Here is a 26,644-nt window from a genome sequence, read left to right as displayed (position 1 = left end):
TTAATGGCTACAAACACAATGTCTTCATTGGCATCACCATCAAATTCTTCATCAGTGATACCACCATCAACAACAATAAGACAATCTATTTTTCCTTTACCCTTATACTTATTGAATTTCTCTCGTTTGTGCTCATTATCACCATTAGGACAATTAGCAGCTATGTGTCCAATCTTGTTGCATGCAAAACATTTCAAAGGTAATTTACCTCTATATTTACCTGTACCACTAGGCAACTGCTTGGCCAACAATGCTTCAAGCTCAACTAAATTGTCTTCATCATCAGCTTCTCTGTTGGATCTGGATTCATAACTGTGGCTGGCATCTCTACTTTTCCTCACAGATGGGTTAGAAACAAAAGCTCTAAATGCAGACTCATATTTCTATACACTGCCATCATAACCATTTAATTCAAAAGCAGTAAGCTTGCCAATGATGGAGTCAAGAGTTACCTTAGTTTTATCAATGGACTTTAGCTCCTAAATGGCTGCAACTCGAATAGCGTAGACCGATAGTAGGGTTCTCAGTACCTTACTGATCACTGTGGCATCTTCCACTTTACCTCCTGCACTCTTAATTTCATTGACTATCTCCTTTATCCTTTGACCATACTGCTGGTTATTCTCACCTTCAACCATCTACATGTCATCAAACTTTTCTCTTAGACTCTCTTCTTTAGCAATATTAACATGTTCATCACCACTATAAATCTCTTCAAGTTTTTTCCATACCTCATATGCAGTCTCTAGACCATGAACATCTGCATACTCTGCATCAGACAAAGAACTAATAATGGCCTCTAATGCTTGATTATTTTCTTGTTGCTCTTTCTTCTAATCATCAGTCAACATCCCAGTAGGTGAAACATATTTAGTATCGACATGTTCCCAATACTGGCTTCCCAGACTCTTGATATAAATTTTCATTCTGTATCTATTAAACTTCAGACCTTCCTTCTTCATCATGATTTGAAAGATCTTTACCTCAAGTTGTTAGGATTAGACCTTAGAGGACCTGATAAGCTCTGATACCAATTGATGGTATGATGAAAGAATAAGTATCCGGTCAATGACTGAGAGGGGGGGGGGGTGAATCAGTAGATAGAAAAACTGATACAAACTTCACCAATCTCAAAAATCAATCTCTCAAAGTAAACTTAGAACTAACAATGTAATACCATTGTCAAGATAAAAGCTCATAAGGTAAACAAGTTGACTATTACAATAAATTAACAGTAAACAACTTCAAACTCATAAACATCCAAATGCTTTTTCATATGTCAATAGACTTCATTTCTCAATGCTTCCTATTATCATAACTTATCAAAGTAGTTAAGTAAATCAACTATAAGAACATAACCACAAAAAAATTCACCACTTGACACAAATATTTTTGATGTGGAAACCCAAATGGGAAAAACCACGGTGAGATGAGACTCACAAGATAACTATCTGAACCCTTCTAAAGTTTGCCCTGTTAGGAGCCTAGTCTGTTAAAGCTTTACAAAACCTGTTAAGAATTGATCCTGTCAGGAATCACCTGGTTAAGGGATTGACTACAATGCCTTGTTAGAAGCAATACCCTGTAAGGAGTAACCTTGGTAGAGGATTTGAAAATCCAAGCTAATGGATCACCTTGTTAGAGGATTTGAATAGTACCAAGCTTGTTAGAGCTTACCCGGTTAGGGGATTTTAATTCTGCTGTAATTGTTAGAAAACAACAGGAGTTTTCTGATCTATCTGAATAGCACTACACTTGCTTGATCAGATCCTTTTCACACTCCTATCTGCCTTTTCTCAAACTGCAGATACATCATTTGGTTCGAAAACCACACACTCAAGTGATCTTTGCCAACTCTTTGCCAACTACTTAAACTAAACAACTTCACCGACCTTATAAACAAATCAATTAGGTCGTTAACACAACAAAAACTTAATTCTCATAGAGATTACAAACAAGTCGGTTCAAGTATGACCGTTAGATTACATAGCAATCTCTGCACATCAATCAAGAAAACCTTGATCGCTCCTTGATCACTGCTTCATCTAACTTAGTAACTCATCACATGCTTTGTATTATATGCAATATACTTGCTCATTCCCTAGAAAAAAATCGTTGCAACAACTCGCCAAAATCACTTGAAATTGTCTTCATATAATAATCATATGTGTCATAATTATTGCCGCTCATCATCAGATCATAAACCAATATAATCAATTCACCAAACTTAATCGGTTAGGGTTTATCAAAAACAACAGGTAGGGTTTACCGGTTACCGGTTCAACTCTCCAATATATAGCAATATCGGTTCACTCCACAAATTCTTCCTACCGGTTATTAAACAATATTACAACAATATCAACAATATCATTACCAGTTAATTGACATCAATGACAATATAAAATATCATTAATGCAATCTTCATGCAAATGCTAACAAAGGATGGGTCATATCAACTTTGATAATCATATCATCATAAATTATATGTACATACAATTTTGTCCTTAGACCTTACCTTGGCATTTTGTCTTTCAATGCATGATATTTGATTTGATTCTACTCACACCTTCCTAAAATTTGTATTTTCAACTCCCTTTTTGACCCCTATTCAAATATGAGTCTTAATTAATAGTACTAGGGTGTTGGGAGCACCTTGGTCCTATCTCAGGACTAGGGTACCCCCACCATTGTGGTTCTGCTGATCAGGACCCAAATTTGGTCCCATGTCGGCCTGCTCTGAAAATTCAAATAATTTTTGAATGTTTAAGTATAAAAGGGGGCCTACCCTTCTCATTTGAAGTCTAAGATGGATGGATGTCTCTCAATTACACTCTAAAAAAATTCAATTCAAGTGAGAAAGAAATCAAGCATTCATCAAGCATTAGAGGAGAGGTTAAGTTAAATTAAAGCATTTGAGATGGCATCCATGATCAACCTTCCATAAAGATATTCTAAATAACATCCTTGTTGGTGTATATAATTATTCATCATGGATATTATTACACCTTACTTAAGTTTACTTAGGAAATGCATTTCATAGTAGTTTGGGTATGAGACACTTGGGTGTTTGTTCCACATTGGGATAGCGTGTGTAGTAGAATTTCCACCTTTTGTGGACTCATGTTGTTGTTACATTCCACATTCAGTGGGTGATCCACCTCTTGTGGAATATTATATTGTTTCTCCTACCTACCCACACCTATTTTGTGTAGGAGAACCTCATCAAACCCTTCAAGATGACAAGTCAGACCCTGATAAGGGAGAATAAGGCATTAAAAATGTCTTTAGGATGTTTTATATAGGTTTTCAATCATGCATTATATGTTTGTAATAATGAACCCCATCTTTTGAGCCAAACTCCTATTTTGGCATTTCTATGAGCCAATTAGGAATTTTGGACAATAGGGGATCAAATGTGTTGGTTTTAAGCGTTTTAAGATGTTTTAGGAGGGGTTTAACTTTACCCAAGGCATTAGGAGGCGAAAGATGACATTTTGACAACTTTTACAAAAGTTGTCAAAAGTTGTCATGAGCACCTTTTATGCACTTTTTGCATTTTGTAATTTGAAACTCCTCCAATGGCTTTAACCTCTTGATTTTTGGTTGAGAGAATTTGAGGAATGGTTTATACACGTCATGGATCCAATTTCCAAGAGGTGATGGTACAGAGAAGAGTTTTGATGCAAACAAACTAATAAAATTATGAGGAGTTTTGGTCCATGGTACGGTTTTGTATGGATTGGGATCCATTCCCAATGATGTGAATTGATTTGAGAGGATATTTAACTCTGTTTTGGTTTTTATTTTAAGTCTTTATTGTGTGTGTTGCTTCTGATATTCAAGTTTTGCTGTAGGTACCCAGAAAACTAGGGTTTACCTTGGGTTTTTCCTCCTTCATGGCCATATCTTGCACTTTACCAATCTAAGGCTCATGGGATTTGGTGAAAGGAAAGTATGGTAAATTTATTTTATATTTCCAAGAGTGTTTTTTAGGAGGAGCAAGGGAGGGAAGTGTTTGGAGCGACCCTAGGTAGACATCTCTATGTGGCTACCTAGACCCTAAACAAACAAAAGTACCTTGTGTAAAAACGACGATGCTTCTAGGCATATAACCTTGTAATCCCTATTTACTTATGTCTCCCAACATTCCCATGGAATTATAATTGACCGGTTCATTCATCTGAGCATAGTTTCTTCACAAAAGAGGCCTAATTAGCCCTTTTAGGACACTCAACTTCCTATCGAAAAAGACCTTTATTTTATAGACCTTGACCCTTCCTTTTGGGGACTTGTATAACTTCCAAAAGGGTGTTTTAATCCATAATTTTTTTTCCAAGGTTTTTGGGAAAATTTTAACTTAAGGTCCCTTTAGCCGCTAAATAGGGCTACAAGCAACTAGGCCTAATTGGGTGAGTTTCTTAAGGAATGAGCAAGTATTCTTGCAATTGGTGCTTTGTCTAACCTTAGGGAGTCTTGTATGACCCAAAACTAGTGTGAAAATGATTTGTAACCCTTGGAGGTATCATGGAGTGTGTTGTAGCAAGATACCTCTGATTGAGTAAGCAAGAGTCTTGGAGATAGTGAGAAGATTGTACTAAAGTTGTAGAGCCTTGCCTTGATAGGATCCCATTAATGTGTCAGGGGGTCAGTGTCATACATTTTGAGGTGTTTGGCAGGTAACAAGGAGGGCTCTGCATCAAGTGGTATCCAAGCTAGTAACGACTTTGGTAAGGAGATAGAAAATTGAGAGATGTTAGAGGGACAAGAAGAAGAGGTCCCTAGAGGACCAATCACCAAAATTGAATTGGCAAAGATTGTAAGAGAGCAGGCCACTTCTTGCATGTCAATGCAAAGGGAGCTAGAGAGGTAGAGTAGATGGGAAGGAAGATGGAGGCACTAGTAGTTGTGATGAAGGGGATGAGGATGAGATCCCTATGTCGAAGGAAGAGGCCATTCCTCTTGACCAGAGGCACTTCCTTAATGCCCTCAAATCCATGGAGAGGAGAACCATGAAGCAAAAGATTGATTTGCTAAATTTCACTGGGAAGATGGAACCAGATGTTGTGATGGTTTTGATAGACTCCCTGTCTAGTTTCTTTGAGTGTGAAGACATTCCAGGACACCAGAAGGTGAAGATCGCTAAGTCCAAGTTGAAGAGAGAAGCCCTAAATTAGTGGAACTTTGTCCAAGAGGAAAGAGAGAAGGACAATAAGCCCAAGATTATTTCTTGGAAGATGATGGTTGCCTTAATTAAAGAGGCCTATGTACCCAAAGACTATGAAATACAACTCCATAAGAGGAGACAAAATCTCAAGCAGAAGGAGATGGATGTGAACTCATATACAAAGGAGTTCCAAAGGCTATGCATGAAGTCTAAAACAAAAGAGGAGAGTGAGAACGTTGCTCGGTACCTGAATGGATTAAGGTAAAAAATTCGAGAAGAATTGAACCTTCTTAGCTTGGATACCATTGGTAGATGCCATCAACTTGCTATCAAGGTGGAAGAGAAGATCAAAAGGAGACAAGAGCAGAATAATAAAGGAAGAGGAAGATAGCAGAGGGGTGGAAGAATTTTTTTTAGAAGCAAAGGAAATGGCTTTGGAAATCAAAGTGAAACCAATCAAGAAGGCACCGAAGGAGAGAGAAGTTCCAATAACAATGGAGGATACAATCAGAGAGGTAACTTTAGAGGAAGAAGACCACCATTTAGAGGGAGATCTCAAGGTAGAGGTATAATCAGATGTTATAACTACAATCATTTAGGACACATGGCTAATAAATGCCCGGAGAAACCTACTAGTTCCATAGGAGAAAGAAGTAACTTGATTTTAGAGGCTGACTACCAAAGTGTGGCAAGTGCAAACACATACCAAAGTGTCAATACCCCTGACAGTTATGGATGCCTTGAAAGAGGTGAAGCCTTGATGGTTAGAAGTGCAGTAACCACTATGAAGATGTCTGATAGAGAACCCCCATAGAGGAAATCTCTATTCAAGACCACTTGCAAAGTAGGTGGAAAGGTCTGCAAGATCCTAATAGATTATGGTTCAATTGAGAACTTTGTGTCTCTAGAGATGGTGGAGAAACTGAAGTTAAGGAGATTACCTCACCCTTGCCCCTACGAAGTCTCATGGCTCACACAAGGACATCAAGCTGTTGTGGAAGAGTAGGCTTGGGTGGAATTTCAGATTGGAACCTATAGAGATAGGTTGATGTTTGACATTGCAAAAATGGATGCTTTTCATCTCCTATTTGGGAGACCATGGTAGTTTGATTTGAATGCACAACATGATGGTGCTAGGAATACATACTCCATTACCAAGGATGGTAAGGTGATTGAGTTGCTGCCTTTAATGGAGGGTGAGGAGGAGACCAAACAAAAGGAAGCCAAGGTGTTGATATTAGGAGGGAAGCAATTCATGAAGAACATGGCAAATTAAGGCATGGTCTGTTATGCCCTTATCCCTATGATTGACCCTGCAGTGCAACAACTACTAGACAAACACAAGGGTGTCATTTCTGATGGCATGCCAAGGTCACTACCTCCCATGAGGGACATAAACCATTGTATAGACCTTATACCTGGATCCACCTTTCCTAATAAAGCATCATACAAGCTCACATCAGATCAGAATGTTGAGATGGCAAAACAGGTTGAAGAATTGTTGGAATCCGGATTGATTGGAAAAAGTTTGAGCCCATGTGCAATCGCTATAGTCTTGACACCCAAAAAGTCAGGCACTTGGAGGCTTTGCACTAATTCAAGAGATATCAACAAGATTACTATCAGGTATAGGTTTCCCATGCCTAGGATTGAAGATTTGTTAGATTGTTTGGGGGGTGATAGATATTTTACAAAAGTTGATTTAAAGAGTGGCTATCATCAGATTAGGATTAGGCTGGGAGATGAATGGAAGATTGCATTTAAAACAAATGAGGGGTTGTATGAGTGGAAATTCATGCCCTTTGGCTTATCCAATGCACCTAGTACCTGTATGAGGTTAATGAATGAAGTCTTGAGGGATTTCATAGGGAAATTTGTTATAGTGTACCTAGATGACATTCTAGTTTTCAGTCAAACCAAAGGAGAACATCTGAAGCATGTAGACTTGGTCCTAAGGAGATTGTATGAAGAAAAATTAATGATCAACTTGGAAAAGTGTTTCTTTATGCAGGAATCGATCATTTACTTGGGATTTGTAATCTCATATAGTGAATTGAAAATGGATCAAGAAAAGGTGAGTGCCATATTGTCTTGGCCTACACCTAGGACAATGAATGATGTTAGGAGTTTCCATGGCTTAGCTACCTTCTATAGGATGTTTATAAGAGGCTTTAGTCATATTTGTGCCCCTATGCTTGATACAATAAAGGGAGGACAAAAGTGCAGGTTTAGTTGGACATAAGAAGCAGATAACTCTTTTGAAACATTGAAAAGAAAAGTTGTAGAACAGCCGGTCCTTGCCCTACCTGACTTCAACAAGATCTTTCAAGTAGAATGTGATGCTAGTCATATGGCCATTGGAGAAGTGCTCAGTCAAGAAGGAAGACCTATTGCTTTCTTCAGTGAGAAGTTGAATGAGGCAAAGAGGATATATTCATCTTATGACCTAGAGATGTATGCTCTAGTCCAATCCTTGAAAAAATGGAGGCACTACTTGCTACCAAAAGAATTCATAGTTTTCACAAACAATCAAACCCTTAGCTTTATAAATAGTTAAGAAAAGTTGAATCATCAGCACATGAAATTGGTAGAGACCCTACAAGCTTTCACTTTCATTCTTAAGCACAAGAAAGGAGTCAAGAATTAGGTGGCAGATGCTTTGAGCAGAAGAGTCCTAACTGCAAATCAAATTCAGTTGGAGAGGGTTGGAATAAACTCTTTGAAAACCATGTATGAGGATGATGAAGATTTTGGAGAGGCCTACAAGGTATGTAATTCATTTGATGAATGGTTTCATGTTGAGTATTCAGAATTTTTGATTCAAAATGGATTGTTGTTTAAAGGTGCACAACTATGCATACCCAAATGCTCTATGAGACTAAATATCATTAAGGAAAAACATTGTGGAGAAATGGGAGGACATTTTGGTCTTGACAAGACATTAGATTTGGTAAAAAGACACAATTTTTGGCCCAAACTACAGACATATGTTAGGAGATTTGTGGAGACATGTGTGATTTGCCAAAAGGCAAAAGGAAAGTCCACTAATGCAGGCTTATACCAACCTTTACCCATACCTTCAAGACCATGGGAAAGCATAAGTATGGATTTTGTTTTAGGATTGCCTAGGACAAGGAAAGGATATGATAGTGTTTTTGTAGTGGTAGATAGGTTCAGTAAGATGGCACATTTCTTGCCATGAAAAACCACTTGTGATGCTTCTTATGTAGCAGACTTGTTCTTTAAGGAGATTGTTCGGATACATGGCTTGCCTTTGACCATACTCCCTGATAGGGATGTAAAATTTATTGGTCACTTTTGGAGGACCCTTTGGAAGAAGATTGGTACAAATTTATCCTTCTCCTCAGCCTACCATCACCAAATAGATGGTCAGACTGAAGTTGTAAACAGATCACTAGGGAATCTACTAAGGAGTTTGACTAGACATCATGGAGAAAAGTGGGATAGTATATTGTCTCAGGCAGAATTCTCCTATGATGATACAGTGAATAGGAGTATCGGTAAATCACCTTTCTAGATTGTATATGGCATCCGCCCAAGGGGTGTGCTGGAGTTGAGAGAGATACCTCAAGGAGAAGCCATTAGTGCAGATGGAGAAACCTTTGCTACTGCCATACAAGAGATCCATGGCCAAGTGAAGACTCATCTTCAATAATATGCAGAGAGATATAAAGCTCATGCTAACAAAAAGAAAAGAGATGTTCAATTTGATGTGGGAGACTTGGTGTGGGTTCACTTGATGAAGGAAAGACTTCCAAAAGGAAGATACACAAAGCTGATGGAAAGACAGATTGGACCCTGCCAAATCTTGAAGAAATGTGTTTCAAATGCCTATGAACTTCAACTACCATCTGATCTTGGTTTGTCACCTATTTTTAATGTTTGTGACTTAACTCTTTATAAGTGTAGTGTTAATGCAGGCGAAGACACAATGCAGGATATTGCTGATGATGACATTCCCAAACATGAACCACCAAAGTTGCATAAGGTTCTAGATACTAAGGTTGCCAAGAAAACTAGGAGTAAAGTTTACATGGAGTATTTGGTGGCTTGGAAAGGACAACCTGATACTAAAGTAGTCTGGATGACAAAGCAACACATCAAAGATCATGGTGTAGACCTGTGGACTCTCATCTCAAGTGGACTTGAGATTTCTTCTTCCGGGGAGTATGGTGCAGGAGGACCTCATCAAAACCTTCAAGATGAAAATTAAGACCTTGATAAGGGATTATAAAGCATTAACAATATCTTTAGGATGTTTATTATAGGTTTTCAATCATGCATTATATGTTTGTAATAATGAACCCCATCTTGTGAGCCAAACTCCTATTTTGGCATTTCTATGAGCCAATTAGGACTTTTGGATAATAGGGGATTAAATGTGTTGGTTTTAAGTGTTTTAAGATGTTTTAGGAGGGGTTTAACTTGACCTAAGGCATTAGGAGGTGAAAGATGACATTTTGACAACTTTTGCAAAAGTTGTCAAAAATTGTCATGAGCACCTTTTATGCACTTTTTGCATTTTGTAATTTGAAACTCCTCCAACGGCTCTAACCTCTTGATTTTCGGTTGAGAGAAGTTGAGGAATGGTTTATACACCTTGTGGATCCAATTTCCAAGGGGTGATGGTATGAAGAAGAGTTTTGATGCAAACAAACTAATAAAATTATGAGTTTTTCCTGCAATTCTGGAGTTTTGGTCTGTAGTACGGTTCTGTACGGATTGGGATCCATTTCCAATGATGTGAATTGATTTGAGAGGAGAGTTAAATCTGTTTTGGTTTTTATTTGAAGTCTTGATTGTGTGTGTTGCTCCTGATATTCAAGTTTTGCTGTAGGTACTCGAAAAACTAGGGTTTACCTTGGGTTTTTCCTCCTTCATGGCCATATCTGGCACTTTACCAATCTGAGGCTCATGGGGTTTGGTGAAAGGAAAGTATGGTCAATTTATTTTATATTTCCAAGATTTTTTTGCAAGAGGAGAAAGGGAGGAAAGTGTTTGGAGCGACCCTAGGTAGACATCTCTATGTGGCTACCTATACCCTAAACAAACAAAAGTACCTTGTGTGCAAATGGCGATGCTTCCAGGTGTATAACCCTGGAATCCCTATTTATTTATGTCTCCCAACATTCCCATGGGATTATAATTTACCTAGTCATTCATCTGAGCATAGTTGTTTCACAAAAGAGGCCTAATTAGCCCTTTTAGGATAGTCAACTTCCTACCGGCAAAGACCTTTATTTTCTAGACCTTGACCCTTCCTTTTGGGGACTTGTATAACTTCCAAAAGGGTGTTTGAATCCATAATTTTTTTTCCAATGTATTTGGGAAAATTTTAACTTAAGGTCCCTTTACTCGCTAAATAGGGCTACAAGCAACTAGGCCTAATTGGGTGAGTTTCTTAAGGAATGAGCATGTATTCTTGCAACCGGTGCTTTGTCTGACCTTAGGGAGTCTTGTATGACCCAAAACCATCATGAAAATGATTTTTAACCCTTGGAGGTATCATGGAGTGTGTTGTAGCAAGATACCCCTGATTGAGTAAGCAAGAGTCTTGAAGATAGTGAGAAGATTGTACTAAAGTTGTAGAGCCTTGCCTTGATAGGATCCCATTCATGTGCCAGGGGGTCAGTGTCATACATTTTGAGGTGTTTGGCAGGTAACAAGGAGGGCTCTGCATCACTATTTCCTACCTACCCTTGTTTCTTATTGAGCCACATGTCATGTTTGTGTGCTCACATATCCATATAACCTTGCCTATATAAGCATGCTCATATTCATTGTATGTAACGCTTAATGATCCAGTTGATCAGTATTTTCATCTTGATAGAATACAGTTTATTCCTATCATTATTTTGTCTCTCTATTGTATTTTTCATTGAGCCCTTGATCTTGGAAAAATATCACATGGTATCAGAGCCTATAGGGCTTCATTGATTAGTCTTTTGGAGACATTTTGGAGGCTTCAATTTTCAGATTTTGGGATCTTTATTTTTTGGGGGCATCATACAACGATTTGGACATCATGGTTGAGTCCAGGAGGCCATTTCCATAAATTTTGACTATAAAGTTGACTATATTTGGTGAGAAAATGTTTTTGCCCATTTTGGCTATTGTCGTACGGATTTCGAAATTTTTTTACAAAAATCTTTTTTGAAAAAAAAAAATCCGATTTTTTTTTTTAAAAATGAAAAAAAAAAACAAAAAATTGTTTTTGGGGGTCTGAAGACCCACCCGTGATCTTCGTACTCCGCAGGGTTTCTTTGCAACTTTGTGCAGGACCACCGTTTGTACTGCCGCTGTTGCCGTATCTCCTCCCGTTGCCGCTGTGCACCTTGCTCCCGGTCGCCGACCATCATCGCCGGCCCCCGCAACTCCTCGACCGTCACCGCTGCTCCCCCCACTGGCCCGACCACTCTCGCCGGCTACCGCTACTACAGACTGGTCCCGATGCCTTCCACCGCCAGCAGTCCACTGGCCGTCGACCTCTCCGCCGACACCACAACCCTCCGGCCCAGAGCTTCTCGCTGACCTGTAAGCTCCCGATAGGCATTAAACCTAGTGGGACCCACATCCACCATGTGGCAGGTGGCCACTAGCCCGTGGTTAACATCCATATGCCACGCAACTCTGCCACATCAGTGACCGTACTCTGCCTGCAGTCAGCCAAGTCATTTTTTCGGCCAACTAGATTGCACCACGTCATCAGTCCGTACTGTATGAACGCCCAATTAGTAGGGAGGTGAATTTTTCATGATGGTCATACGACCATCAAATTTAAATGTGCAGTTCTCTGATGTCATCATTTTAAAAAAAAATTTGCAGGCCCTTCTCATTGAGCTTTTCAGTTTTGCAGTTCAACTTTGGAAGGCCATATCTTGCTCATTTTTGCTCCTTTTTTGGTGCAATTTTTTTTGAAATGGGCTAGAATTTTGTGCACTTCATAGAGGTGGAATAATTTTCTAGTTTTGATAAATGGATTTTTTAGAAATTGCAGTTCTTCATGACTGTACCTGTCTAATCCCCTATTTTGCAACTTCAGAGGCTTTGTTTGGGGTCATAAGACCTCCTTTTTAGGTGCCATTTTTTTTGAAAGTGCATAATTTTTTGTCTACTTTCATAATCTACCATTTGTTTGCAGTGATTTTAAGTATAAATTGTACTTTCAGTATTTGGCCATTCTTGACATATTTGGTACTTGTATTTCGCTTGGATCTTAGTTTAGATCACTAGTAGTATTTGTTGAAGTCTCTTAGATATCATTTTGAGAAGTTGTAAATTAAAATCAGAAGTCCACTTTGCCTTGTTTTGCAAGTGGCCCATTATATACGCACTAAGTATAAAGTGCCAAATCATCGTTTTGGGGGGGTTTCTTGATTGAATATTTTGGGGGGGGTGTCTTGTGTGATTGTGCCTCTCTCTATCTTGTATTTTTTCATTTTGGTGCTTTGGGTTGTCCTAAATTTCCACTTTTAACTCCTCATAATTATGCATCATGGATGATTAAGGCATGGAGTAAACTAATGGAAAAAGGACTCATTCATTATGTAAATGAAACTATTACAACACCACCTGATCCTAATGTTCAACTTGAATGCCTCACTAATAATGCTATGGCAATTGGAACTCTTAGAAATTATGTATCAGATGACCTCATTTTTCACATTGATAAGTGTACAACAATTAAAGAGGCTTGGGATATTTTAAAGAAATTGTATGGTGAAGTTGATGAGATTAAGGGCTACAAGCTTGATAGTGAACTCACAACTTTGGATCCCAAGGATTTTGATACAATCCAAGATTATGTCACAAAAGAAAATGAGCTAAGAGCAAAGCTAAAGGATTGTGGAATTGACAAAAAGGATGCTCAATTGGTTTATACCTTGTTGGACAATCTTCCTTCAGAGTAAGAAGCCTTTGTATCTAGCTTTCACACCCATAGGTTAGCTCAAGGTTCCTCATACACTTCTCCCTCATTTGATTCATTCATGAAGATGTTGATACTTGATCAATCTAAGTTGACCAAGATGGGGATTCTCAAATCTTCAAAGTCACAAGCTTTGGTGGCTAACAAAGGGAATCAAAGTAATCAAGGAAAAGACAAGAACCAAAAGCAACCTAAGTCAAAACCACAACAAGATGGAGCACAATCTTCCTCTCCACAACAAGGTGATTCACCATTCTCACCTAAGAGGAAATCATATAAGGACAATCTTTTTTGTGGATATTTCAAGAAGTCGGGACATGATGAACATCATTGTTATAAGAAGGATATTGATGAGTTGAAGAATCTTCTTGAGAAGAACAAAATCAACCTACCTTCTAGAATGTCTACATCGGCTTCTTCTTCTAAGGATAAAGGAAAGGATCACTCATTTGGGACAGATAAAGAAAAGGGACAAGCTCTTTGTGCAACTACAAGTCATGATTCAGGGAGATGGCTTCTAGATTCAGGGGCTTCTCATCATATGGCATCTTCGCAGTCTATGTTTTCTACATTTGAGCCTTGCCACATGCCGTAGATTTTGATGGGCAATCATACATACATGGATGTGATTGGGAAAGGATCTATTGTCATTGGGGATAACTCCTTCAATGATGTGTTGTGTGTACCCCACTTGACAAATAATCTTCTTTCCATCTATCAAATCACACATGGGGCAACTAGGAAAACTGTGGAGTTCACACCTAATTCAATTATCATTAGAGACTTGGAGAGTGGAGCAATCATTGCGACTGGGGTGGTTGATCATGCATCTTGGTTGTACTTTTTTTCACATTTTGGTCCTATTGATGAGGTTGATTCTTCCTATGTTGATGATTCAGATCTTGAGGAGAACATTGGGAATTTGAACTTGGGGATTCTCACTTGTGATCCCGTTCTTGAGCTTTGCATTTCATCTCCTTCTCTTGATATCACACCACCTATTGCACCTAATGATGCAGCTAGTGCGACAATTTTGCCTTCTTGTGATTCAGTGCAACAGTCTATTCCATGTCTTCCAGCTTCGATTGATTGGGATGTCTACTTGACATACATTGTAGGTTTGTTTGTGGAGTCCTACATTTCAGATTTGGGAGACATCATTGATGACATTCATCTTCTCTTTGATGAAGATTATCCTTCTTCAATTTTTGCAAGGGATCACTCTGACCCTCTTGTGCATTCTCTACATGATCAATCTTTAGAGGTTGACATGATTGTGGATACTTTTGTACAACACTTGGAGGAGGTCTCTATATCTTTTGCGGAGACATATGAGTCTTTGGACATTGTTCTACATTCATCTCCACTAGATCTTGGAGCGCCTTTTTCAATAGTGTGGCGCAGTTTACGACCTTTAGAGGGGGTAATTTTCAGCATCGACATGGGGACACTTGAGCAGTTTTCAGAGATTCCTTTCATCATGAGTATTTTTCCTACATCTTCCTTTCATCATTGGGAAGACTTCATGGATACACCTTTGGTTTTGTTTCTTTCTAAGGGGAGGACCGTGGTTCGACGTTTGTGGAGCAATTTCTTCATTCATCATTGAGCTTCTATCATTGGTGTAGATTCCACATTGAGGGGGGGCTTCCTAGTTTCTCTTCTTCTTCTCTCATATGGGGGGGACTTTTTCCTCACATGGGGTTTTGTCCTTCACATACTTCTATGAGACTTCTTTGTATCTAGTTTTCATCTCTCTTTTGGGGGAGGGTTTTTTCCCATTGGGTTTTTCTCTCTTTCCCCACTCTGTGAGAGATTTCATTGCATTTGTTTGCATGCATTTGCATTTGTACATGGGTACCTAATATGGCCTTGTAGCCGGGACCCATCTTGCATTGCTTAGTTGCATTGTAGACTTAAGTGCATTCCCTTAAGTTTCACCTAAGGGGGGGTGTTGGTGTAAATAATTATTCATCATGGATATTATTACACCTTACTTAAGTTTATTTATTAAATGCATTTCATATTAGTTTGGGTATGAGACACTTGGGTGTTTGTGCCACATTGGGATAGTGTGTGTAGGATAATTTCCACCTTTTGTGGACTTATCTTGTTGTTACATTTCACAGTCAGTGGGTGACCCACCTCATGTGGAATATTATATTGTTTCTCCTACCTACCCACACCTATTTCCTACCTACCCTTGTTTCTTATTGAGCCACATGTCATGTTTGTGTGCTCACATATCCATATAGCCTTGCCTATATAAGCAGGCTCATATTCATTGTATGTAACACTTGATGATCTAGTTGATCAGTATTTTCATCTTGATAGAATATAGTTTATTCCTATCATTATTTTGTCTCTCTATTGTATTTTTCATTGAGCCCTTGATCTTGGCAAAATCTCACAATCCTAAACCCTTGGCACGAGGATTCAAGCAAGCTTCATGAAGGTATCAACTTCAATTACAAGCATTTGAATTAAGATCTAGTATTTCCCTCAAAAGGAAAGTATTATGTTGCAATTCAATTCTATTCATTTCAATTATCATTTCAATTTCAAGGTTAATTCCTAAACCAGGGTTTGACCCAAGGAAAACCCTATCCACAATCATTTTCTCTCCCTCTATGTGTAGTAAATTGATTTAGGTGTTGTGATCAAAGATTCAGACATAATAGACAATGACAAATAGGTTCAACTTTTACAAGCATGAAAGGCGAAGGACCAGGTAGCCCCACCAACGTAGTCTCAAGAATTTTGCCCAATCTTTTGACAATGGATCTTGTGCATCTCCTTGGTTTGGAAAACATCCCACTTTCTTGCTTGAAAGTTGCAGGACCAGGCCTCCCCACCCTCTCGCTCCTGACAATTTGGCCCAAATTTTTAGCTTCAAGTTTTGGTTCACTCTCTCTTTTCAAATCTATGTATGTGGCTCTTTGTGATGAATAGTAAGAGTGGGGGGGGGGGGGGGTGAATTAGTATGCCGCTTGAATTACATCCTGCTCCTTCCATTGAATGATTTCAAGGCGCTCTTGAGCTACCTTGATGCTTTGCATTAGCTCCGTTTCACTTGCAAACTGGAGATCGATAGGATTGGAGAGATCAACTGATTTGGCTTGACTCCCGATTGCCTTCGAAGTCTCCATCTGGGTGCTCTTCTCTGCTTCTCCTGCCTTGTCCTCTTTCGCTTTCTTCTTCTCCTCTTCTCTTCTCTTCTCTGCTTCCTTATCCTCCTCTTCCTTCTTCCTTTTCTCTGCTTCTCTCCTCTTTTCCTCTTCTTTTTCTTCCTCTTCCTTTTTCTTCTTCTCTGCTTCCTTCTTCTTCTCCTGTTCCTTATCTTCTTCTTCCTTCTTTTTCTTTTCATCTTCTTGCTTCTTTTTCTCTTCTTCATCCTTCTTCTTCTTCTCCTCTTCATCTTTCTTATTCTTCTCTTCTTCATCCTTCTTCTTTCTCTCTTCTTCATCTTTCTTCTTCTTCTCTTCTTCATCCCTTTTCTGCTTCTCTTCTTCATCCTTTTTCCTCTGCTTTGCCTCTTCCTTTATGGCTTCCTGTCTGTCCTCGACTTTCTTATCAACCTGTTTAGCCTGTTGCTTCTGTCTAGTTTCCTCAGATGGTATTTCCTAAGTAACATCCTCAACGTCCAGAGCATCAACATCAATTGTGTCGATCGGTTCAACAACCGGATTTCCTTCATCATCAAATACTTCGTCTGGTTTGGATATAATCGGTTCTTTTTCAACTTGCCGGTTGGCTAGATGCGCTTTGTGAGTCTGGACAATGGTTCTCATATATAGATGAGTGTCTTTTTCGACATCATCAACTCTACCTTCTAACAGCCATAGTCTTCTTCTTCTAGTGAAGAAGAGTCCTTTATTTTGGTCAATAACATCAAACAATTCAGAATTTGACAGGTCGAGAAAGTACCATACAAAAAATTTCTCCCTAATTTCCTATTCCTTTTCTATGGCAATGCACCATCTATTGTCTAATGACATATATAAAGAATCCGGTGTCTGAGACTTAATCTCTGAGGGTGACCAGTCATTAACACATAAATACTGAATTATTTCCTTTTCAACCGCTTCCTTTTCATCATCATTAAAGTCATCAAAACACTCAATTAAGTCATTTAGCACTTTTCTCCTAACATTCTTTATTGTTCTTTGACAATGTGTCAAAGGTTTATAGGAAGATATATCTATATTTACCGATGCATATGATGTCGGTTCATTCTTTGTCTTCCTCTTTGCTTGACGTGTTTTCTTTGGCTTTTCCTCAGACACAGTTTCTTCTATGTCTGGAGAGGTATTCCTTGTCTTCCTCTTTCTCTCAAACACTTTAGCTGGTGCTGCTTCCAGTTTCTTCTTAGCTGGTGACCGTTTGGTCACTTTTGGAGTTGCAGTGGTAACCAGTGCTGATGTTGCAGGCACTGCCTTTGCCTTCTTCATTGCAGGTTCTTTTTCTTTCATTGCAAAGGGTTCCTTGACCTGTGTAATCCTTTCCAGATAGGTTTTGGTCCTCTTTGCCTTAGGATCAAGAGGTGAGGCAATAAGGGTAGAGGCATACCCTTCCAACATATCGTACATCACCTCATAGCCCATTGGCTCCACTTCTTCCTGTCTGGGCTCAATAGCCTCCATTATGCATTTATCTACTTGGATGGTGAAATAGATATCGTCTTCATATTTCTTGATGATGTCACCTGATATCCTCATTCTTTGGCTCATTTTCCTTCTAAACTCATCAAAATACTTGTTCAGAATATCAGGGTAACTGGTTCCAATTACTTCAATGCTTTCCTTGATTTGCTTGGTCACCGGTTGGTCAACAGACCACTAGACATCTACTCCTAGAAAGTAGCCTTGGAAATAGAAGAACAACCTAACCAATAGTTATCCAAACTTGAAACTTAGTGCATTATCTTGTTTGATCGACTTCAGATTCAACAGGAGTTGTCTCTGCATACCGGTGCACAAATCAAATGATGCATCCTCCTTTATCATCCGGTAAGCGACATTTACCACTGTAGCAGATACATAGTTAATTCTGCTGGCTGAGAATGTCCGGTATCCAATCACCATGCATGCATACTTCACCAGATCATCCTTGATAGAATTTACTGTCATGCCTCGTGAGTCGCTCACTGAATCACTGAGCTTGGACATTTCAGTTTTGTTGACCGTCCTTAGGGCTAGCACTTCCCCTGTATTGTAGAATCTAGTGATTGCATGAATTGCCTGCAACATGATATCATGAGTTCTCTCTAGGTACATCTTATCACCATGGACTCTGCTCAGAATGATCCTTATATGATCCTTTGTGAAATCCTCCAGGAAGTAAACAACATTGTGGAGCTTTTTCTTCTCCAAAATATTAAACTCTGGTTTGATCTTCTTATCTTTTCCACAAAATAAACCTAATTGGGTGTGGATAGCTAGAGACCCTAGGTCTTCAATCTTGGAATCTATGTAGTCAGAAATTCCCTCTTCTACTATCACACCAGCCAGAACTTGTGATAGGGCATTATATTTGGACTTCCGTTGAATAAAACTTGCAGACTCGACAGATGCATTAGAATTGGCATGAGATGCGGAAGCCATGATAGAAATCTTAAGAACTCGAGAAATACCTTTTGAAACACGTGAAATTAGGGCTTGCCGATTTTCCTTCACTTCACACTCCGTCGATTGCTGAATCACTGCTTTGTGTTCTCCACTTGACCGTTTCCAGTTTGAATTTGAATGTCCTTCACGGTTTCAATTTCTCAAAATCTCTTCTCAAATCGCCTTTTCATCGCTCTGCTCTTTGAAAAACTTTTCTTTGCTCAAAAATTGACAGTGAGAAATGATTTGAAAAATGCTTTTAAACATATTCCTCACCTATCGTCATTAATGCTCCTCTATTAGGGCGTAAACCCTAATTTGCCTTTTTACCATTTTCGGTCTTCTGCCAAATGACAGGTATAACATATCGGTTAAGGTCTTTTACTGGTGTAAACTAGGGGTTCGAAACATTTTGCCGTTTGCTACCCCTAAGCTTTTCTGAAGCTTAGTTTGTCAGTTCCGTGATTTCCACACTAGGTGCAGAACCGGTTCCTCTTGTAGCACCGCTGGTTTCTCCTTCCAGATTTTGTTCATGTCTGCTTGAACAATGTCAACATCAATGTTTCTTTCCAGAGTGACTGGTATATCATCAGATATGTTCTTTCTTGATCTACAAAATCTGGCAATGTGACCCGGTTTGTTGCAGTGATAGCATACCAATCCAGGTTCTCTCCAAGGTCCACTGTTCATGTTTCCATTCTTCCTTGTGCATGTTGCAGCAGTGTGACCATGACCATGACAGATCATACAATTTCCTCTCCATCCGATTGCCACTTGATAACCACCGCTTCTTGGCTGATGATTGAAGACATTAAACCGGTTGTGATTCCGGTTCACAAAAGGTTCAGGACCAACTCCTTGGGTCCTTTGAGGATATCTTCCAGTGTTATTCATAACAGACCTACATTCAGATGCTCTATGCCCATACTTGTTGCATGCATAACAGTTACCATCAAATCTATAGGATCTAGGCTTATCATTTAGGAAATAAGGAAAATTGTTGTAAGCCTTACTCCTACACACATTTGCAGTATGTCCTTCTTTAAGACAGTTAAAGCAAACAGGTTTAAACTTTTGCTTACCTTTATCCTTTGATGCTGGTTGTTTATTTGATGTTCCAGCATTTGTACCAGAGGTCTCACCTTCCTCATGACCAGAATAACGAAGTCCATTGGTATTCTTGACTGGTTTGGCAGATTCAAGCTTTTGCTCTAGCTTGACAATACTCTTGTTGAACTTAGCAAGTATTTCCTTTGACTCAAAAAGTTCTTTGGAAATAGTAGCATTTGTTTCCAACAAGTTTTCATTCTTAGAGATGGTAGTGTTCAGTTCTCCTTGCATGTCTTCCTTTTCCACTTTTCTTGCATGGAGTTGAGCATTTAGGGCACTCATCTCTTGTTTTAGCTTGGAGATCTCATGATCTCTTTCTTTCACCAGATCTTCAGCTTTCCTCCGGTTCTCAAGCTCTTGACACATCCAGATAGTCAATCCTTCCAACTCCTTTCTCAGGTTGGAGTTTGATTCATTCAACTTATTTACTTAAGCAATTAGGGCTTCCATGTCTGCTTCATCTGAAGAACTATTTTCAGATAGCTCCATCAGCTTTTCTGCATGTTCTCTTCTTTTTGCTTGAGATGCCTTGTATTTGACCATAAGATCATCATAGGCTTGCTCAGACTGAGTGAGCCGATGGGTAAGTTCCCTCAAAGTGTATTCCCCCATATCTCTTTCCAAGTGGTTAAACTTATAGAAAGGTAGGCTCTGATACCAATTGATGAATACTAAGAGGGGGGGGGGGGGTGAATTAGTATGCCAAAAATCTTTGCACTTAAACACTTTGCAAGACTGACAGTAAACCGGTAAAACAATTTAGCAGACAAACCGGTTAACAAATATGCAAACCAAATAGCTAATAATGCATTCACCCACATAAGCACAAACACCATAACATAAGAGATTTTGACGTGGAAACCCAAATGGGAAAAACCACGGTGAGATGGAACTCACAAGTAACTATCTGCAGAATAGGAACCAGACCGGTTAAGGTCTTACAATGTTCTTTACCAGAACAGATCTTGTTAGGAATCTCAATCTCTATTAGGAGATAAGTCGGATTAAAGACTACCTTGCTAGAGGATTTTAGATCCACAGATATGAACCACCTTGTTAGAGGATTTACAAAAGGCTTTTGGGCCTACCCGGTTAAGGGCTACAGACTTGTCAAAGATGTGAGTAATCAACAAGTGTTTGATCTAGCTAGTTGCACAGACTGCTTGGTTAGATCCTTGGTAGCTCGTTCCTAATGCACTCCAGCATTACTTCAGTCTTCTACACATTCATATTCTCTCCAACACCTCAATCACCTTAAACCCTAGCAACAACATAAACTTTCGCTATATCCACATCAACAACCTAAAACCTTAGACATGATGTCCTTATAAAGGAATCTGATTTCATGTCAGTCCAATAGTATTACATTACAATTTCCTAGGTTCAATGAACCTGGACATACTTGGTACCACAACACAAAAGGCACCGTTAATGTGTTGGTACCATCAAACAATCGGTGGATGGTAACTCATCACAAAATTTCGGTTGGTAACTCATCACAGAGTATTACCGGTTCATACAAAATGCCGGTTGCCAGTTTGACAAAAATGAAGACTGGTAAAAATGTGTTATGCCGCTTTAATCCCTCTAACCACTTGGAGTCAACATGCCGCTTCAGACCGGGAAACACATTCTACAAAACATCAATAGTCTAAAGACTATAATACAACATACCGGTTGGAACAAATACCGGTTGTGCTCTAACTCATACATATAAAGAGGATCCCAATGCAAGTGTGTGTCCATCAATGACAATCACAACATAAACATAAAAAATGCCAACACTTTGTGAAGTTTGGAACACTCTATTATTATTGTTTTTCTCCAATTCTCTATTGTTTTACCATATAAGTTTACAATTTAAATTCAATTTCAACTCTATAAAAAGGAAAACAACAAATAGATAAATCTAGTCAACATCTTAGCCTTCTTCTCTAAATGAATTGTGGCTAGATCTATTGGGTTTCAATCCCCCTTTTAAATATAAGGTTGATTTTGTGATATTGGTGGTTTTATTATCCTAATTAGTGAAACCCTAATTCCAAAACCTACCTTCACATTTTGGTGAACCTGATGTGCCTCATGCTTATTTTTTATTTTTTTGTCTTAGATCTCATTTTTATGCATTTAAACATTCATATTTGCACTTGTAGATCATTTTTGCACTTGGATTACATAAATTTAGAGGTCAAATTCATTAAAACCCTAATTTATTCTTCTAAAATTCATTTGTAGGTTGCATAATTTTTCAACTATATTCTTAGATCTAATTGTTATCAATGTTATGTTTAGATTTAGAGGCATCTAGTGTTTAATATTATAATTCATGGTATTGAATTCATTGGTTAATCAATCATTTTACAAAGAAATTGCATTATTTAATCATTGTTTACATTTCCAATCTTTGTTTCCTTTATTGTGCATGAGGTTTTTTACCCTTAGTCCTACATCCAATATTCTAGTGAGAAGAATTTATTGACTTAGGGCTTCCCAAGGTTTAAATGCCAAGGATATGGAGCCTTGGTTGGCTAACCTATTCCGTGTGAATGTTGGTGCTTCCTCTAATCCCACATGACATGCCCCACATCATGGAGACTCATTCCCCTCATACTTATCATGATGAGGATTAATCACTAACTATGGTTACCAATTGGAGAAGATTGATAATGAGTTTGAAAATCTTCAACAATTAATAGGTCAACGATGCCTAGATAGTGAGGCAATCCCCTTGATTGAAGGATTGAAAACAATGGTTCAAAGTGATAAGGTAGGTGTGGATGTGTTGTGTGGCCTTGCTCATATTGTTTATACCAATATTATTCCAATCAAAAGTGTGTCAAAGTTCTTGCTTACTCTCAACCCAATAGCCAGGTTAATCATTCCATTCCCATGCCTACATCCTTGCCTAGTGTGCCTATGTTAGTCATTGGGGTAATCTTATTAATCAATATTCTTACATACCTCCTTTCATGAGTCTTCCATTTGTTTCATAACCATATCCCATACCAACATACCATAATGTCCTCCCTCCTTATTCTCAATCTCCACTTACAACAATATCACTACTCCATCACAATATAATATGTCCAATTCCAGTCCATCCATTGAAGCAACTATCAATAACCTAGCTCAAACTATTTCATAATTACAACACCTATTGTCTTATTTAACTCAATCCAAATTCAATGTTCCCACATTTGATGTAGCAAACCCACTATTTGATGAGATTGTTTTTGCGGTTCCTCCTAAACATGTGGAAATTCCTCAATTGAAGTTATACAATGGAAAAGGTGACCCCTTGACTCATGTGAAGACATTTCAAACTTTGTGCAGTGATTTTTCTCATGATCAAGTACTCATGGAAAAATTATTTACTCAAACCTTTAGAGATAAAGCAATGGTATTGTTCTTTGTATCCTTATTCTGTGACTTCTTTTCAAAAATTGGTTGATGCTTTCATTCAATGATTTCAAAATAACATTGCTCCTAAGATTACTTTGACTAATTTGATTCATTGTACGCAAGGAGTTAAAGAAAAAGCAACTAATTTAATTGGTAGATATAAACATTTGCATTCAAAAACTTCTTATCCTATGCCTAATCATGATCTTTAGAGATTTTTATTACTAATTTACAAAATGATATTAGAGATAAGGTTCTATTTTTTGAGTTTACTTCTTTTATGCATTTATGTGTAGTGCTTCATAATTATTGACTTTAAGTGAGTAAATTTGAATCATCCTCTTCAATGGCTCCGGTTGATAAGAATGAGAGTGATCCATAATCGTTTATGAAGTTAAAACACAACAAATGTTTCATCAAGATAAATGAAAACATAAACACTCAAGTGAGAACCATGACACCAAGTGTGGCTGGACTTTATCCAAATACTTTAGAAAAGAATTAACTCCTCTTTTTAAGTCTTGACATAGTATAATATTGAGGTTGATGAATTCTAATGTGTTGCAACTTCCTCCCATGAAACCAATTGACCATTATAAACCATTTCCTAGCTTCCCATGATCCCAAAGATTTTTATCAATGTCATCATCAACCATGTCATGGCATTGAGAAATGTTACCAGTTGAGGCATAAGATTCAAGACCTTATTGATAACAATACTATATCCATAGCTAGTGTGAATGACAAAGGAAATAAGTTCCTATCTCCTCCCAACCAAAATCTCTAAATGTCCAACAATCTATTACCTTCTCGTTATAATAATGTTATTGAGTCTGAGCCACTTGACTTCTTCCCTAATGATCTTGGTATATACACTAATAATCTTGTGAACCTCATTGCGAAACCTAAACCTACAAAAGACTTATGCATTACCTTCGATCCTAGTGAGACTATTGTTGCACTTGATGTCCCATTATATATTACTGCGGAGATGAAAGACAAACTCTCATGAGGGGTGCTCATTGATCTAGTATGTATGGTGAATGTGATTATTGAAGAACATATTTTTACTCAACAATTGCATCAAGTAACATATGATAAATATGATGTTATGGTTAAGGTGTATGATGGTTTTTCTTGCCCTACTATTAGTTCTATTGCTCTTCTCATTGAGGTTGGTACTAAGTTCTTAGATGTTAGGTTTGCTATTATTCCTACATTGGATCAATTTAATGTGAAGTTGGGACATCCTTGTATCTCTTCCATGAAAGCTATCCCTTCTACAATTCATAAATATTTGAAATTACCTCATAATGACACTATTATAACGATCAATCATAGCCTTTACCAACTCACAACAAAGCATGGAAATTTTACTCTTTTTACTTTTGGCCTAAACCACTTGAGGCCTTAAAGACTCAAAATGACATCCTTTTCTTATCTTACGAAAAATGGCCTTGAGTTAACCTAGAGACCCTATACCCATGGATATTCCTCTTCCTCATCCCAGACCCGGTCTTCTTCCTACTCCTTTTATTCCTCAGGTATATATTCCATAGTCTCACCTCCTATGTATCATAAAATAAAGTGTCTGATATAATGTATCTCTCAACTTATTGGGGTTTCTTCCATTCCCCCCCTATAAGGGAAGAAAAAAAGCCTATGTTGATTGATCCTCAACCTTCCCAAGTCTCAACTAAAACTAAAAGGAATTGTTGTGTGAGAGAACGATGACAAAGATGTCATGTTAAGGTTCACAAGCTTGCTTCCCAAACCCTTTCCTCCCTGAAGATACCAAATGTTGACTTGTTCCCATTTTTCTAGCCTTTTCCTAATCCTAGGGTGGAAGTTCAACTCAAATCACCTAAATTAAAAATGATTAAGAAAAATGATGGTTCAACTTTTTTTCATGTTAAAGATCCTATTATGATTAATTTAGATGATATTATGGATGATGATAATAATGTTGTTGATTCTAACACTAATAATCCTAGCTAATGATTTTGATGATATGTATGATCTTATTGAGATTAATCATGAGTTATCTTCACATTTTTCAGAAGAATTAATCATTTATCCAGTGAAAAACAAAGTGATTCATCATTAGAGAATGGTCCTTGTTTGGAACTTGCAATATCTCCATCTATTGTTCTTGATGCGGCTCCTCTTGCATCTTATCCACCATCCCTAAATGATGTTAAGAAAGATTGGGAGGCAGATGATTTGCTTGACTAGCTTCATTTGTGTCATGGATTCTCTTTTGTGTGTTTGCTTGTTTTTAATGTGCTTCCCCCATGATGTGCATCTTGATATATTTTTGTGTTATGTTACATTCTATTTGGATGACCCTTGTTGCTCTGTTAGTGTAAGGTAATAAAGATGTTGAATCCATCGTGACATTCCTCTATTTGTATCTCAAGCATTCTACATGTGCTCTTGTTTGTAAATGTGCCTTTGTGTTGTCTACTTAGGGATGATGCAAAGTGTTGAGATCTCCTTTTGGTATCTTCCATGTTGACTCAAAAAGACTTTAGTTTGTTATCTCATGTGCTCTTCTTCCATTTTTCTCATAGTTCCACTATCTTTGGGCAACAAGGTCAATTCAGTACAATTGTTTTTGAAATACATTATTTATCATAAATGCATTATTGACCCCAGAGTTAGTGGATTCCTTATGTTCTTTTTCCTATATGTTTTGTGACCATTATTGTTTGATTTTTCCTTTGTTAAGGGCATCTCATTGTGATAAAATGCTTGTCTTTTGGTTACATGCTACCTTAAAGCTATTACTCCTGATAAGGTGTACACAATCACTTTAACAAGGGGGTATACACTCCGCTCAATGTTACAGTTTATGCACACACCAATGACATGTTTTCAATTAAATCAAATATTCAAATTGCTTTGAAAACTAAGCCTTTTTCTTTGTAATTTGGTATTTCATTTTTTTTTGTGATTCATAGTAAACACAAATCTTACTAGGCTAGTGTAGACACCTAAAAATGTCTCGTCACTAACACGCTAATTATTCCTCTTTGTTAATTAAATAATTCTTTAATTGTCTAGTTAATCTAATGTTTATTCTTCTAAACTAATTTAATCATCACATTTCATCACATTCTATTTATTCAATTTCTTTCTAATCGTTTAATCATTTAACCTCCCCTTCTTTATATTAATTAAATAATTTTATTATTTAGTTAATTTTAATTTATTTTGGAAGAGGCCGGTGGTTTTTGAAACTGGTCATGTGTGTTTAGGGGAGTCCAGACACCGGGGTGTGCACAAATCTCACAGATATAATGGGCAAGGTTTTCATGGTCGATTTCACAGACATGGTGTAAAGGCTTTAAATCAAAATCATTTTTTTGATCTCCCGAGAAAATGATATGTTGAGATGGATGGTAAAGTATC

At 37.9% G+C, this 26,644-nt stretch overlaps 1 protein-coding gene across 1 annotated transcript in view; it reads right to left on the bottom strand.

The window, feature by feature from the left end:
- The window catches only part of LOC131876557 (uncharacterized), a 74,293-nt gene that overhangs the window by 32,587 nt on the left and 15,062 nt on the right, over window positions 1-26,644 (bottom strand). Inside the window, exon 2 of the mRNA XM_059221987.1 lies at window positions 11,420-11,717. Within this exon, the coding sequence (XP_059077970.1) occupies window positions 11,420-11,717 (298 nt within the window). The remainder of the gene's footprint in view (window positions 1-11,419; window positions 11,718-26,644) is intronic.

The sequence above is a fragment of the Cryptomeria japonica genome, chromosome 6 (genome assembly GCF_030272615.1).
Source record: "Cryptomeria japonica chromosome 6, Sugi_1.0, whole genome shotgun sequence".
NCBI lineage: Eukaryota > Viridiplantae > Streptophyta > Pinopsida > Cupressales > Cupressaceae > Cryptomeria > Cryptomeria japonica.
This window is presented reverse-complemented; position numbering and strand designations above follow the sequence as displayed.